The sequence below is a fragment of the Leptonychotes weddellii genome, chromosome X (genome assembly GCF_054177405.1).
Source record: "Leptonychotes weddellii isolate Sample4059 chromosome X, ASM5417740v2, whole genome shotgun sequence".
Classification (NCBI taxonomy): Eukaryota; Metazoa; Chordata; class Mammalia; order Carnivora; family Phocidae; genus Leptonychotes; species Leptonychotes weddellii.
In genome coordinates, this window is record NC_138385.1 from 26,527,352 (window position 1) to 26,542,547 (window position 15,196).

A 15,196-nucleotide genomic window follows, 5' to 3' on the forward strand; every position below is an offset into this window, starting at 1 on the left:
ACAGAAAAATGTCACAGCTGACATATTAAATAAGGATGGCTATGTACGTCATAAAATTCCAAATGATTTTATAAAGGGACAGATAACTTAATCTAATGATCGTGTGGGTGGGGGGAAAGGTGCTCACCTAAGTAACTTTAGAAAACAGTGCTGTGACCAGGAACTATGACACCAAAGATAAAGGACTGTATGTAAAAACTGTACTCCTGTTGGTAAAGTTGTTTCTCATGGGGGTCCTGGTTACCAATTCTGAAACTGCCGAATGTGTTATGCTGGGATTGAATAAGTAAATGGACAGTAAATGGTGGGAGCCAGGTTTCTCACTGTTGGAGAAGGAGGTTACTGATACGCAAGAAGAGGAAACTAGAATGATCTATGTATTAATGGATTAGTCCATTGGATTAGTCAGACATTGATAACTCATATTTAATTAAATATCGATAGTTACAGATAAATATTTATAATTTGTATGTACAGATATTAGCATATACACATTTATTTCTTTGCTCTGCCAGCTGAGAAAGCCTAAGAGAAATGACACCTGGTAGCAATGAGCGCATCTACCACCCAGATCGTGGTTTCTAATACCCTTCTCCAACAGAAGGAACCAGGGTTCCTTGATTAAATGGTTGGGGCAGAAAATATATAAGATGAGCCTGGAGCATCTTGGAGTTATAGAAGTAAAGAAATGCTCAAAAAAAAAAAAAAAAGGGATGTCAACTGGACACAGAAGCCACCTTGAAAGATTCTTAATCGTTAGGGGCTGGAACAAATTGAACAACAAAATAATAGAGTATTGGTTTAAAACTCAAAGCATAAAATAAATCCAAGCCCATGGTAACATAAAGGGTTGAGTTAATAAATAAATGAGGGAGAAGACACCTATCTCCCGCAAATAACAATGCCAAATAAGTTGCATAGCTACTTGCCCCTTGAGGAGGTGGACCTTAACTCCTCTCCACCCTTTGAGTTTGGGCTGTGCTTAGTGATTCATTTCCAAAGAGCAGATTTATAGAAAGAAAGAAAAAAAAATAACTCTATAGTGGAGAAACCTGACAAACACTAGATAGTATGTATCCTTAATGTGATGTAATGAAAAGAGCAATTCACCTCTGTGGTCTTTCTCCCAAAGTCCATAAACCCAGTCAAATCATGAGGAAAAACATCAGACAAACCCAGGGACATTCAACAAAATACTTGACCAGTACTTCTCAAAACTATTGTGGTTATCAAAAGCATGAAAAATCTGAAAAACCGTAATGACTAAGAGGAGCCTAAGGAGACCTGACAACCACATGTAATATCATATCCTGGATGAGATCCCAGAACAGAAAAAGGACATTAGGTTAAAAACTAGTGAAATCTGAATAAAGCATACAGTTTAGTTAGTAGTAATGTACCAATGTTGGTTTTTTAATGTGAAAAATGTACCACAGTAATGTAAGACGTTAACAACAGAGAAAGTGGTACAGGAGATAGATGACCTCTTTGCAAAGTTTCCTGAAAATCTTAAACTATTCTTTTTCTTTAAAAAAGATTTATTTATTTGAGGGTGGGGAGAAGGGGCAGAGAGAGAATCTCTAGCAGACTCCACTCCGAGCGCAGCGGAGCCCGATGTAAGGCTCGATCCCATGACCCCAAGATCATGACCTGAGCCAAAATCAAGTCAGGTGCTTAACCGACTGAGCCACCCAGGCACCCCTTAATGTTCTAAAATAAAATGTTTATTTAAATTAAGAAAGCATAATATGACTAAATGCAATATGGTATTCTGTATTGGATCTTAGAACTGAAAAAGGACACTAGTGGAAAAACTGGTGCAGTTTGAAGAGTCTGGACTTTACTTAATAGTAATGTACCAGGGTTGGTTTCTTAGTTTTGACTAATGCACCAAGGTAATCTAAGATGTTAACATTAGGGGAAACTGAGAAAGGAGTATATGGGAATTCTGTATTATCTTGCAACTTTTTTGTAAATCTAAAGTTATTCCAAAATAAAAATTTTATTTAAAAGAAAGTAATGCAGGGTAGCCGGATTTATGAGCAAACTATCTGCTTGGACCACCCTAGGTAACTTACATGATGGCATTTGGGACCCTGCGATAGATCTTTCCCTTCATGTTTACACTTCCACCTCCCTCGACCCTGCTGCACCAACCTGAATGTATTTCATGTGCATAAATCTATGCCAGAAAAGTGCCTGTGGTTAACAAGGGGAGCCTGGGTTCCCCAGGAGCACAGATGACTCAAATCTAGAGAACAAAACAAAACAGGCAAAGCTTCAGAACCGAAGGGAAGAGGAGAGCAGTTGAGGGGAGGGATCTATTAAGCTGGAGTTAGCTCAAAGCAAAAGACAGTTAAGATTTTTGGGGGAAATAAGACAAAGATTTCGGGCTGGGAGGAGAGGACCAGAGACCAGGGAAAATGTTGCCACAGAGGGTACTCCATTTTCTCTGCCTTACCTCTGGCTTACTTATAAACTCTGTTGCCCATATAATGCTTGCTGCTGGTAATATCAGATGAACAAAGGTTGGCCTGAGATCAAGTGGCTGCCATGAGTTACTAGGAAGGGTGGAGCAGACAGGGGTTAGGGTGAGAAGGGGCATTTCTAGGGCCACAGCCACAAGACAGTTCCAAGTCTCTTACTTGTTTCTGTGAGCATCTTTCTCCGCCAGACTGTGAGCTCTTCTGGCACAGGAATGTTGCCTTATTCTTCTCTAGTCCCGGCAGCGCTCTGTATATAGTAGGTGTTCAATAAACATCTGCTTAATGAATAAGTCAGAGAGCTAGAAACCAGTAAAACTGGAAAGGCTTTTCTTTTGAGAAGTTATGGGGAAACATTAAATCCCAAATAGGTCTTTACCTTGAATCCTCATAGTAATTGAAGTTATTTAAAAATATTCTAACCCTTGGAAAAGACTGTTTTTCTTTAATTAAAAATAACTGAAATGCTTAAAAAAATATTCTGATGATTTTTTTCCACGAGTGGGGATATCTGCCCTCTGATTCTCAAAATTACACAACTGAAATCAGGATCTGAGGGATAATATATTGTTAAACATATATTTCAAAGAATAAAAAGTCACTGCCCAGCTGTACCATTTGAAGATCAGAGAAAGTGGCATGATAAATTATGTTGAGTCATTAATTATTTTAATTCCAATTAAGGTAAATGAGAGGGAAAAAAAAGCCCAAAATGACTTTTCAAAGAGCTTTTAATACACAGAAGGAAAAATTGGAAAATAAGAGAATATGGTTACTTTCTTTTTTTTCAAAAGCTAGGTTTATTCACTTTGATTGTTCACTGCTCTAAGATGGTAAGATTGTACTTAACTTTTTTTTTTAACTATTAAAATGTTCTCTTTTCTGAAGAGGTGATGGTAGATGGTTTAAAGTGTCAAGTTGGCAAAAAAAAAAAGGTTGGGGCCTTATGTCAATCCCTAAAAGGCTATTCATCCATGAAATCTCAGATGTCTAGAAAGCACTTCTATATACTTTTTTATCGGGGAAGAGGGTCTAGAGGGCACCCAGGGATTTGGGAAAGGCAGTGAGAAATGTACATTTGTTGAGAACACCTACCTGCTAGGCACCAAGCTTTATACATACATGATTTCTCAGTAAATCTTTATAATTTCAGTTAGGTGTTCTCATACATAAGGAAATGGAAATTAATATAGGATAAATAACTTATCCAAGGAATGTACTAATAGAGGGAGCGAAATCTAAGTTTATCTGATTCTACAATCTGTGCTTTCTTCCACACCACTTATTATAGTGAGTTTCTAATACTCATTTTAGGGAGAAATATTAATCAGTTTTTCTTAGTATACACCTTGATTCTATGTTTTCAAATTCACCTTCGGACTTGTAAATCTGCGTGATAGCAAACATTTTAAAAACTAAACTTAGAAATGTTAGTATTATTCTCTCAAACTTGCATCCCAACTATTTTTTGCCTTTTGGTTCCAGAAACCACATAAAACCTATCAGGAAATATTCATATGGCAATGCCCCAATTATCCGCAATTGAAATGATTAGCACCACAGCAGACTGTAAGTCTTCAGGCAGAAGTCACTGATAGCCAAGCTGCCTCAAAAAGTTGAAGACATCAAATTCTCTGAAACACTAGGTCAATCCATTTGCCAGCCAGATCTTGAGACTAAAGAAATGGACTGGTTACAGAGCCAATGGCTTAACAACTCCATGTGTCAGGTAGAGTACAGAAGAGCGAGCAGAGAGGGGGGAGAGCACAGCACTGGCAAGAGGAGGAAAGCAGCATAGGGGTGAAACCAAGGCAAACAATACGTAATGAAGTAGAATATCCAGAACACTCCAAGACCATGCCGATTAATAAGGATATGATCATGGCTTCCCACCTTCTCACTCAGATACTGAAAACAAATGCAGTAAAGAACACATAAGCACACAGATGAACTCTTAGCAGTGTTCATTTTAGAATTAGAAAAAAACTTTTTCTTAAAGGCACGTGGCTAATGCATTATAACTTAGAGGTCCAAAATCTGGTCTTCTGCTTGCTAAAAATCAAAGTATGAAACAAGACTTTGTTTTTCTTACATTCTTCAGTTTACCAAAGTCATGTGAAAATAAAGTCACATATTTAACAAGTGTTTGGCGACCAACTTTTAATAATACATATTCAATTTTCAGAAACATATGCTAACCATCAACAACATGATCAGGGTTCCATTGCCCCTGATGTTATTTCATTGGTACATTATATCAATATTTACAAAGGCTTTCAAATTCAACAACACAAAACAAAACAGCTTAATTTTTAAAACTACAATGCTTTAAAAAAATGTAAACAGTTCATTTTTACATTGTTGTAAAAAAGAAGACTCACTCCTTAATGTGGCTTAATTTTTTTAAGTGAGCAAAGCCTGGTGCTCATGGATAAAGAATCAAAGGAATTCTTTACATAGAAACATTGTGCTCCAGTGTGGCAAAAAAAAAAAAAAAGAAAGAAAGAAAGAAAAAAGAAAAGAAAAAAAAGGGAGAAAGAAAAGAAAGAAAGGTTATATATATACATACAAAGAAAAGAATCTTAAGCCCACAATTTAGACTACAAAAAAAAAAAAAAAAATCTTGTCCCCAAATTGAGAAATTTATAAAAACCATTTACACATGGTTGTTGACCTATTGAAAACCTGTATAACATTTTCAAAACAGTAACTCAGTCAATACCACTTTTCTGAAAAATGAAGTTTTGTGCAAAAGAAATCGTTTAAGCTAGAAACAAGACTCCCCCCCTCCCTGTAAGAGGCCAAAAGGGCCACTGAAATAATTTAACTCTGTTAGATTTAGTGCATGTAACCAAAAGGCACACACATGTGATTAATATATTAATATATTTTCATGCAGAAACCTGTGCATGTTCACAATTACATAACAAAAACACAAATATAACAAAACATAAAGCCTAACGTTTGGCAATGTTATTCTAGCCACATTTCTGTCTATCAGTCCACGGTTTATAGATCATTAACACTGCCGCTCAAAAAATATATTATATTTGAACAATTTCCAGTAAAAATTAAAAAAAAAAAAAGGATGTTAGCCTGAAACACTATAATATACTTTTTTCAGTTCTAATACATATAGAAACTTACTGATATTTTTATTTTAAATGTCATTTCAAATTAAGATACATTTTTCCTTTTGTTAATAAACACTTTGATTGCTCCAGTGAAGTCAGCAGAAAGAAGAACTTCTGTATTATCTGTCTTCATAATACCTTAAAAGCATAAAAAAAAGTTTTTAAGTTGAATATAAAGCCTGCTGTTGTGTCACATGCCAATGATCCTACACCTTTTCCCCAGTTTTCAGTCCCCGCCCCCAAGATCTTTTGTTTTTCTAAGTAATCTCTACACCCAAAGTGGGGCTCAAACTCACAACCCCAAGATCAAGAGTCGCACGCTCCCCTGACCAAGCCAGCCAGGTGCCCCTCAGTTTCTTTTTTCCAGCTTGCTCCTGTAATCCTTTCATTCTCCTGTACTCTCCTCCTCTCTGAGGCTTACTTCCACTTACCGTGTCTTAGCCGGTCTTTCCCTGGCTTGGGGAGTTTGTGGCAAGAAGAAAAGGACACTACTTTCATTTGGTTTAATTCGTTTGTTCAACACATGCTTATTAGGACCAACTGTATGCGGGCAAGCACTGGCATTACAACAATATATAGGACATAATAAGTCTCCGTCCTCAGAATGACAGTCTATGAGAAGACAGATAATAAAGAAATTTTGTATTTGTATGTCTTGTTTGCATTTCTCCAAGGGAAACAACTGCCCATAAAAAAAAAAATGAACTTTTGGGGCGCCTGCGTGGCTCAGTCGATTTAAGCATCTGCCTTCAGCTCAGGTCATGATGGGATCAAGTCCCGCGTTGGGCTCCCTGCTCAGCGGGAGTCTGCTTCTCCCTCTACCCTTCCTCCCTGCTCATGATCTCTAATAAAATCTTAAAAAAATAATAATAATAATGGGGGTACCTGGGTGGCTCAGTTGGTTAAGTGTCTGCCTTCGGCTCAGGTCATGATCCCAGGGTCCTGGGATGGAACACTCATCAGGCTCCCTGCTCAGTGGGGAGTCTGTTTCTCCCTCTGCCTCCCCCCACCCCCACTTGTGCTCTCTCTCAAATAAATAAATAAAATCTTAAAAAAAAAATGAACTTTCAAAATTTTCATTTTTAATTCGAAGGTAGATTTAAATGAAGTAAAACTCACAAGAAATAGGTTACTGAAATGTTTAGAAAGGGATACTCACAACAATTATGTTGTAAAGAAGAAATATTCTTCATACACATGAAAACCTCACAATACCCAATGAAGGTCAATGAGGCTACTAAGTGCTGACTAGAAAAAATGTAGGTCAAATAAAATATGAGTACCTACCAGAGGGCATGGTATCCAAAACTTCAGCATCTTCACCTTTTTCACTCCCTTCTGATTTTTCAGATTGTACATCCAAAGACAACATCAAACTTGGGTTTGGAGCAAAGATGGCTGATGTAACAACGGCATTATGTGCTGGGGAAAAAAAATTTTACTTCAGGATAACTAATAAATTTGATTCTAAACATCAAGACAGAAAGTATCATATGCAAAAAATACAAGAGTGTATGTTATAAGCTAATATCCTTTAAAATGAACACATAAGTAATTAAGAACTATTTAAAATCCAAAAATTTATGCTAAAAAAAATATACTACATACAGGCATACCTCAGAGATATTGCAGGTTTTGTTCCAGATCATTGTAAAAAAGCGGATATTGCAATAAAGTCAAATGAATTTTTGTTTCCCAGTGCATGTATAAAAATTATGTCTATGCGATGCTGTAGTCAATTAGTGTGCAATAGAATTCGGTCTACAAAAACAATGTACACTCCTTAATTAAAATGAGGCATGCCTGTACAAGTTCTTCCTTGGTACAGAAAAATCAAAGCCAAATACAAAGCAAGAGTGGTTATAACTGCCAAACTGTCTGTCTGAAATAATGCCTATACAAATTTACTTTTAATACATCTCCACATTAACTTTATTCACTTAGAAGACACACAGAAGGGGGCATTTACTTACCTTTAATACCTTCCCAAAAATCATTACGATCTCTCCTGACTGAAGTAAACTTGCTGAGGTCATGGTAAGTACTCCAGATATAAACATACTTATCTTCTGAGCCACTAACGAGGTAACTAAAATCATGGCTAAATTTGGGAAAGAAAGAAAGAAAAAAAAAATCAGTTTTGGGATTTTTTTTTTTTTTTTTAGGTTTCCCTCTATCAGCGCTTCCTACTTTAAAATACATAAGGAAACACCCAAGAGAGCTTGTTGACATATAGACTCCTAGTCTCACTCTCGAGGTTCTGAACATGCAGGCCTGACATGGAGCCCAGAGGCACAAGGATTTTCATTAAAGCTGTAGATAACTGTGCTGCTAGTTAACCCACACAGGGAGAAACGCCTACTTAAGAGATTAAAGAGAGAAGCAGAACACGTTACCAATTAAATTTCTCAGTAATTACTGGGTAATTCAAGAAGAAAGGAGAACCGTTAAGAAAAGGGCTGAGGAAAGAGGGTTATAAGGAAGAAGAGGCAGTTATTTCAGGAGAGCCTCCAGACCCCAAATTAAGAGTTCAAATAATAATGTTATGTAAAGGTGTAAATACAGGATACTGTACTTTAGGGTGTTAAAATGCTTTATTAGCTTCAGTACCTAAAAGGATAAAGACCATGGGTGGGTGGCAGGTAAGTTTCCTCTTAGAAAGCTGACATAGAAGTACAAAAGCATGAATGCCGGAGAGCCGGGAGTGAGTCTTCTAATCCCAACTCTGCAACTACCAGTGATTTTAGACAAATTACTTCATTTTCTGAGTCTTGGTTTCTTTGTCTGCAGAATAGGGACAATTCCAACTCTGTCTACTAAACAGGTGGATAAGGTAAGTACTGCATGATGATAACATAACATGAGCAATCAGTTGTAAAAGTGCAAAGAAACGAAAAACACCCTATAAACATAAGGCATAGATCAAAGAAAATATGGGAGTAGAGGAGAAATATTCTGATCTCTTTTGGGAATTTCTCATTGCCAATTTACCTGAAACTTGCTTTGATCTGGCTGCTACTGTTGACATAACCCTTATACTTCATGGACAGTGACAAATCTCTAAGATCATATAGTCTGATTCTGGAGTCATTTGAGGTTACCAGTATCTAAAAAGAAATCAAAAGAAAAGTTAAAAATACCATCTTTTTATCTAAGTTAAAGTATAATCAGAAAGGGTATTACACACACAGAGAGAATATACCTCAAAACTAGAAAAGGCTGTATTCCACATGAGAGAAAATATATTCTTAAGCCAAGACAGTAAGAATTTTCGGGAGTTTATATATAGCGTAAAGAGAGATGGTTTTGAATACTTAGTACCTTATTTTCTCCGGGTAAAGGTTCAATGCCAGTAATTTTTCTTCCAACTTTGTTGCGTCCTCTGGTAGATCGGACATGTATTTGTGTGTGGTATTTCAAATGCTAAAAAGAAATCACAAATTTAAAATATGAGAATTAGAAGGAACCTCAAAGATCATCTGATCCAACTTGCAGACAGGCATAGTATTATTTGCCCCAATTTGTAATGCCCAGAGAGGATACACCAACTTATATGAAACTGCTAAGTATTCCATTATGTAATTTACACAAGATAATCATTTACCTCTGTATCATAGAAAATACATCTGCCATCGTATGTCCCAATCACGGCGTATTTGCCATTCTGACAGAAATTTGCAGCTGTGATCAATTTTGTTTGACCATCTACTTCATTCCACAAAGCGACTTTTTTGTCAGGTATGTTCCAAAGACGGAGCTTTCCATCCAATGACCCACTTAGAAAATACCTGTCATCCTACAAATGTTGCAAAAGAGAAAGCTCTCATTTTACCAAATCAAGAAAAATTCATTAGCAAATCAAAACATAAAGCCCATTAGAAATAATGTTTAAAATATGTAGATCCCATTTATGAAATATTCTTCTTCAAGATTTTATTTTTAAGTAATCTCTATACCCAACGTGGGGCCTGAACTCACAACCCCAAGGAGATCAAGAGTCACATGCTCTACCGATGGAGCCAGCCAGGCACCCCCAAGCAAGCATTACTTTATTCATGAAAAATAACAATTAGAAACTTCAGTATTCACTCTGGAAAAATGACTTTCTAATTACTTTATCATATCCTTAAACTGCTTTTCCCAAGGTATGGATGTTAATGGATAATGTGTTGGAGAATGGTTGTGTAGGAGAATGGTTCAAGTAAGTTTGAGAGATTCTGGGTTACAGAAAGTTAAAGAGGATTCTCACTTAACATGCATTCTCAATCTCCAAAAGAGGAATAAAGTAGGTAGCATTTTCCAACTTATATAACCAGGGACCTTTTTGGGGGGGTGGGTGGGTGCTGTGGTTGGGAGGGAATCGGTAAGAACACTTAGCAGGGCTAGCACCTTCAAGGAACATGCTTTGGGAAAAACTATCCTGTAATGATACGTTTATCCATATCTTCCTCTGGGATCCACGTAATACTTGGAAAAAAGACTAATGCCGATTAGCCCACAGAACCAGTTATTTTGTGGGAATTTTGACATCATGCCAGTAGGAAATTGCTTCAATATTCAAATTCTCAATCCCAAAGCAGGGGTTTATCAGCAGGGGGCAAGTTGGCCCCACAGGGGACATCTAGCAAAGTCTGGAGACATTTTTGACTGTCACAACTGGGGGTGGGATGTTACTGGCATCTAGTGGGTAGAGAACAAGAACCCTGTTAAACATTCTGCAATGCACAGGACAGACTTTATTCTCTTTACAACAAAGAATTATCCAGCTCAAAATGTCAACAGTACAAAGGGTGAGAAACCCTGCTATACACTAAACCAGGCATACCACTAAGCTGGTCTAATTTTTTTTAATTGAGATATCATTGACAGACAATGTTATATTAGTTTCAGGTACATAACATAATGATTCAATATTTGTATATGTTGCAAAAATGATCACCTAAGCTGGTCTAATTTTTGATAACATAAGAATTAAGAGTAAGGACGCCTGGGTGGCTCAGCTGGTTAAGCAACTATCTTCGGCTCAGGTCATGATCCTGGAGTACCGGGATCGAGTCCCGGGATCGAGCCCCACATCTGAGTCCTGCATGCATCCAAGTCCTACATGTCCCACATCCCAAATCTTCTGCATCCTGAATCTCCCGCAGCAGGGAGCTTGCTTCTCCCTCTGACCCTCCCCCTTCTCATGCTCTTTCTCAAATAAATAAATAAAATCTTAAAAAAAAAAAAAAAAAGAATTAAGAGTAAAATAATTGGGGTGCCAAAACAAGAAGCATTCCCTTCTCTGCTCAAGACTATCATTCTTCCTCACCTCTGAAGCCTGTCAAGGACAGCCTACACAGAAAGGACATTCTTATGGCTATGGTGTAGTAGGTTCTACTTAATGATTACCAGAAGAAGAGCAGAACAAGTAAAAATAACTTCATGTTGGTCTTACAATTCAGATTTTTATTTACATACATGCATACGTGTGTGTGTATGTATTATCTTCATTTTGCTATTTCTTTTGTAATTCTGCTTCCTTCCTTCCAGATAACATTATTTAATAGAGTCATGTTTCCTAAGAAAACGTTAACACCACACCATCCTTTCCTAGCCCCTCTTAAAAATCCTTCGGATCTACAGAATTTTAGAATTAGGGCTTTTCAGTTTCCAAAATAAAACCAAATATAAGTATAGAAAAACTACTGACAAAACAGGAACCTTAATAATAAAGTACTACATAGATAACTATCACAACCTAATACCTCTCTCCACCCTGACATATTATAGTTAAAATAGAGGTGAGGGAAGGATTTTGCTCACAGTTGCTGACAGGAGTAAAGCCATTCTTTTGCTGCATCCTTGGCTGACAGGATGGGAGTGTTATTCAGAAAGAAGCCTCAAAAAGCTTGATGGTCAAAACTGATAAGGTATCAGCATAGATTAAGCATTTTTAATTTGCCAAAGTTCGTAACCAAAGTCTCCTAAGGGTTCACAATTACTGTCTATATTATAAGCCTGCCCAGGGAGGAAAATTATATTGAGGGGGGAAAAAATGTCATTCTTCTCTCTTAATCTGGGGAAAAAGAGGAAGAAATGTGACTATAACTAAAATGTTGCATTAACATGGCAGTGGGTGTTTAACATACAGAGATAAGGACATGAATAGAAATAGGATTTATACAACAACATAGGGGAGGGTAAGGCAGGTCAGCTCAAGTCCTCCACTTATTTCAACCTAGCTAGTGGAGCAGCACCAGCATGGGACTTCTCTTGCACTTATAGTTACAAAGAGCAAAAATTAATTTAGCCGTACTCATTTGGTGGCTCTAACCTACAAGAACATAAGATAGGTCAGCAATTCCAAGATGAATTTTCATCCTTTGGTTGAAATTATATGAAACACTTCCTTTTCAGAGGAAAGATATTGAGGGATTTTCTACATTGAAAACTAATTAAGATGGATCTCATGATTAACAATATTTCCAGGGGTGCCTGGCTGGTTTAGTCAGTAGAGCGTGTGACTCTCGATCTTGGGGTTGTGAGTTCAAGCCCCACATTCGGTGCAGAGCTCACTAAAACAAAACAAAAAACAAAACAAATAAAAAACCCACAACACCCCCCAAAACCAAAAAAAACCCCCAAAACAGTATTTCCATTTCCAGACATTAAATAGGAATTCAGTATACCTTGTAATGAATTTTGGTCTTTGCCTCTTTCAACCTTTCCATCTTTGTCTCTTCCCACCCCGACCCTTCCACTATTCTTGCCTATATGCTTCCCTATCTTATTTATCCACCTGCTGTCTCCTCTTCTTCCATCTCCAACCTCTCATCTTTACTATGATACATTATTTTATTTATACCCTGCACATCTTATTAAAGATTTGGGATGGCTTTTCATTCTTAGAGTTAGACTATAACATTTCCAGTTCTAATACAGATTAGCAGAATATTTCCTTTTCTCTTTAAGTAGGCTACACGCCTGTAGCCCAATGCAGGGCCTTAAACTCACAAACTGGAGATCAAGACCCAAGCTGAGATCAAGAGTCAGATGCTTAAGGGGCTCCTGGGTGGCTCAGTTGGTTGAGCATCTGACTCTTGGTTTCAGCTCAGGTCACAATCTCAGGGTTGTGAGATTGAGCTGCACATTGTCCGGCTCTGTGCTCAGCGAGGAGTCTGCTGGAGAGTCTCTCTCTCCCTCTCCCCTCCCCCCACTCGCGCTCATGTATCTCTCTCTCTCAAAATAAATAAATCACTCTTAAAAAAAAAATGAGGGGCGCCTGGGTGGCTCAGTCAGTTAAGATTTCAACTCTTTTTTTTTCCCTTTTTTTAAAAGATTTTATTTATTTATTTCACAGAGAGAGAGACACAGCGAGAGAGGGAACACAAGCAGGGGGGGTGGGAGAGGGAGAAGCAGGCTCCCCGCTGAGCAGGGAGCCCGATGCGGGGCTCGATCCTAGGACCCTAGGATCATGATGTGAGTCGAAGGCAGACGCTTAACGACTGAGCCACCCAGGCGCCCCAAGAGTCCAACTCTTGATCTCAGCTCAGGTCTTGATCTCAGGGTCATGAGTTCAAGCCCCGCACTGGGCTCCATGCTGGGTGTGGAGCCTACTTTAAAATAAATACATACATAAATACATACATAAGTAAAGCGAAAGACTAAATTAAGTTGTTCTTTTTTTTTTTTTTTAAAGATTTTATTTATTTATTTATTTGAGAGAGAGAGCACATGAGAGGGGGGAGGGTCAGAGGGAGAAGCAGACTCCCTGCCGAGCAGGGAGCCCGATGCGGGACTCAATCCAGGGACTCCAGGATCATGACCTGAGCCTAAGGCAGTCGCTTAACCAACTGAGCCACCCAGGCGCCCTAAGTTGTGCTTGACTATGTGCTGTTAATTTTTTTTCCTGTAGTCCTATGGCCCTCCAGAGAAACCAGGTTCCTTCACCTTCCTTACAGTCTAATAAAAAATATATAAACAATTACTTACTCTTGGATGGAAAGCTATGGCAGTGACAAAATCTATATGTTGAAAACAGCAAAGGCATTCTCTTCTGGAAATGTGCCATAACCTGACCGTTTTATCCATCGAAGAAGAAAGCAGGAAGTAGTTCTATAGAGAAATTGATATTGATCATTTTATCACCCTATGAAAACACACTACTTGCACAATAAAAGCAAACTTTCAGTTCTTTCAGTATCTCAACAGTTTTGTTACTATTGTTATACCTAGCATCAGAAAGAACAAAAAGATTATCCAATTCACTTGGAAGACTGCATTTTTTCCCAGTTACATACCATATTTCTTCGATTCTAAGACTTCTTTTATATTACCTGTTCTAAATTTAGGATAATCTTATGATCTAGGTCAAAAGAAATCTGCTAAGCACCAAGAGAGGACGACTAAGGTGTGCCTTAGTTTTTATAGTCCCCATATACTGAAACTAGGTTATGAATATAAGGCACCCATTCATTTGATTGTCACTTCAGTTCAGTTATTCTGACATTGGCAACCCTGGTGAATTTTAACTCACACAAATTCCCTAATTGTCACTTAAAATGCCTTCAAAAAGATTATCCTATAATGCAGCATGGAAATGAAAAGTTACTGTGCACCTGTCACATCCAAGGCAAGAAAATGAGAGAAGAGAAATCATCAAACATCTCAGAATACATCATAGAATTTTCAAAAGCTAGAAGAGGGTAGTGTAACTGCTTTAGGCACTGTGATGGCCCATCACCCAGGAACCAAACATCTATCTGTCAAAAGTTTCCAGCTGGCAGAAGTTCTTTAACTTTTCAGCATAATCTATTTAAGGAGAACTATGAGTTATATTGAATGGGGAAACACAAATGAGACCCCAGTATTCTTTGTTATGCCTAAAGGTGATAAACAAATCAAAGCAATGATGACAGTTATTGAGTACTTGCAATGTGCTAAAAATTGTTCTTAACACTATCCTATGAGGTAGGTACATTATTATCCCCTTTTACAAATGAGAACACTGAGGCACAAAGATGTTAAATACTAAGTGCAAATATCGATTTGGATATGTTGCTGCACTGATAAATATATGATATTTGGGGCTAGTTGTAAAAGCATGTTTTATGTGGTATACCTGCTTTTAATTAATTAATTAATTAGAGCGAGAGAGAGCGCTCATGTGTGCTGCCTGTGTACATGGGGGGAGGAGCAGAGGGAGAGGGAAAGAATCCTCAAGCAGACTCTCAGCTGACACAGGGCTCAATCCCAGGACCCTGATTACTGAAAAATGTTGACACAAAGGCAGTGTACGGTATTATGCAGGAATTTCAAACACTGCTTCATGCTTCAAATGCCTTAAATAAAATTTAAAGTATCTCTTTAAATTTCTGCAAAACTGCTAAGATATTTGTTTGGTGGCAAAACAGGCCCTCTACTTCTGAAATAATTTTGCTCTAAGGGGGAAAAAAACAAAGTGATGACTTATCTAAGAGTCATATATTGTTAAACTTAATAATTTACTAAATATAGGAGATTAGCCAAAGCAGTCTTGATTATATAGATCAGACTTCAGCACTGTAGCTGAAGTCATATCCATTATGCAAGAATAGG

At 37.6% G+C, this 15,196-nt stretch overlaps 1 protein-coding gene across 2 annotated transcripts in view; it reads right to left on the reverse strand.

Moving 5' to 3' along the window:
* Window positions 1-4,628: 4,628 nt before the first annotated feature.
* The window catches only part of WDR44 (WD repeat domain 44), a 77,307-nt gene continuing 66,739 nt past the window's right edge, over window positions 4,629-15,196 (reverse strand). The window contains exons 14-21 of one of the 2 annotated variants that reach the window (XM_031030917.2): window positions 13,592-13,714; window positions 9,222-9,413; window positions 8,939-9,040; window positions 8,609-8,724; window positions 7,591-7,718; window positions 6,905-7,039; window positions 6,503-6,559; window positions 4,629-5,755 (exon numbers count right to left, since the gene is read on the reverse strand). In XM_031030917.2, coding sequence (XP_030886777.1) covers window positions 5,661-5,755; window positions 6,503-6,559; window positions 6,905-7,039; window positions 7,591-7,718; window positions 8,609-8,724; window positions 8,939-9,040; window positions 9,222-9,413; window positions 13,592-13,714 — 948 coding nt within the window. In that variant the 3' untranslated portion in view covers window positions 4,629-5,660. The remainder of the gene's footprint in view (window positions 5,756-6,502; window positions 6,560-6,904; window positions 7,040-7,590; window positions 7,719-8,608; window positions 8,725-8,938; window positions 9,041-9,221; window positions 9,414-13,591; window positions 13,715-15,196) is intronic. The other variant, XM_006736015.3, reaches the window with a different exon arrangement.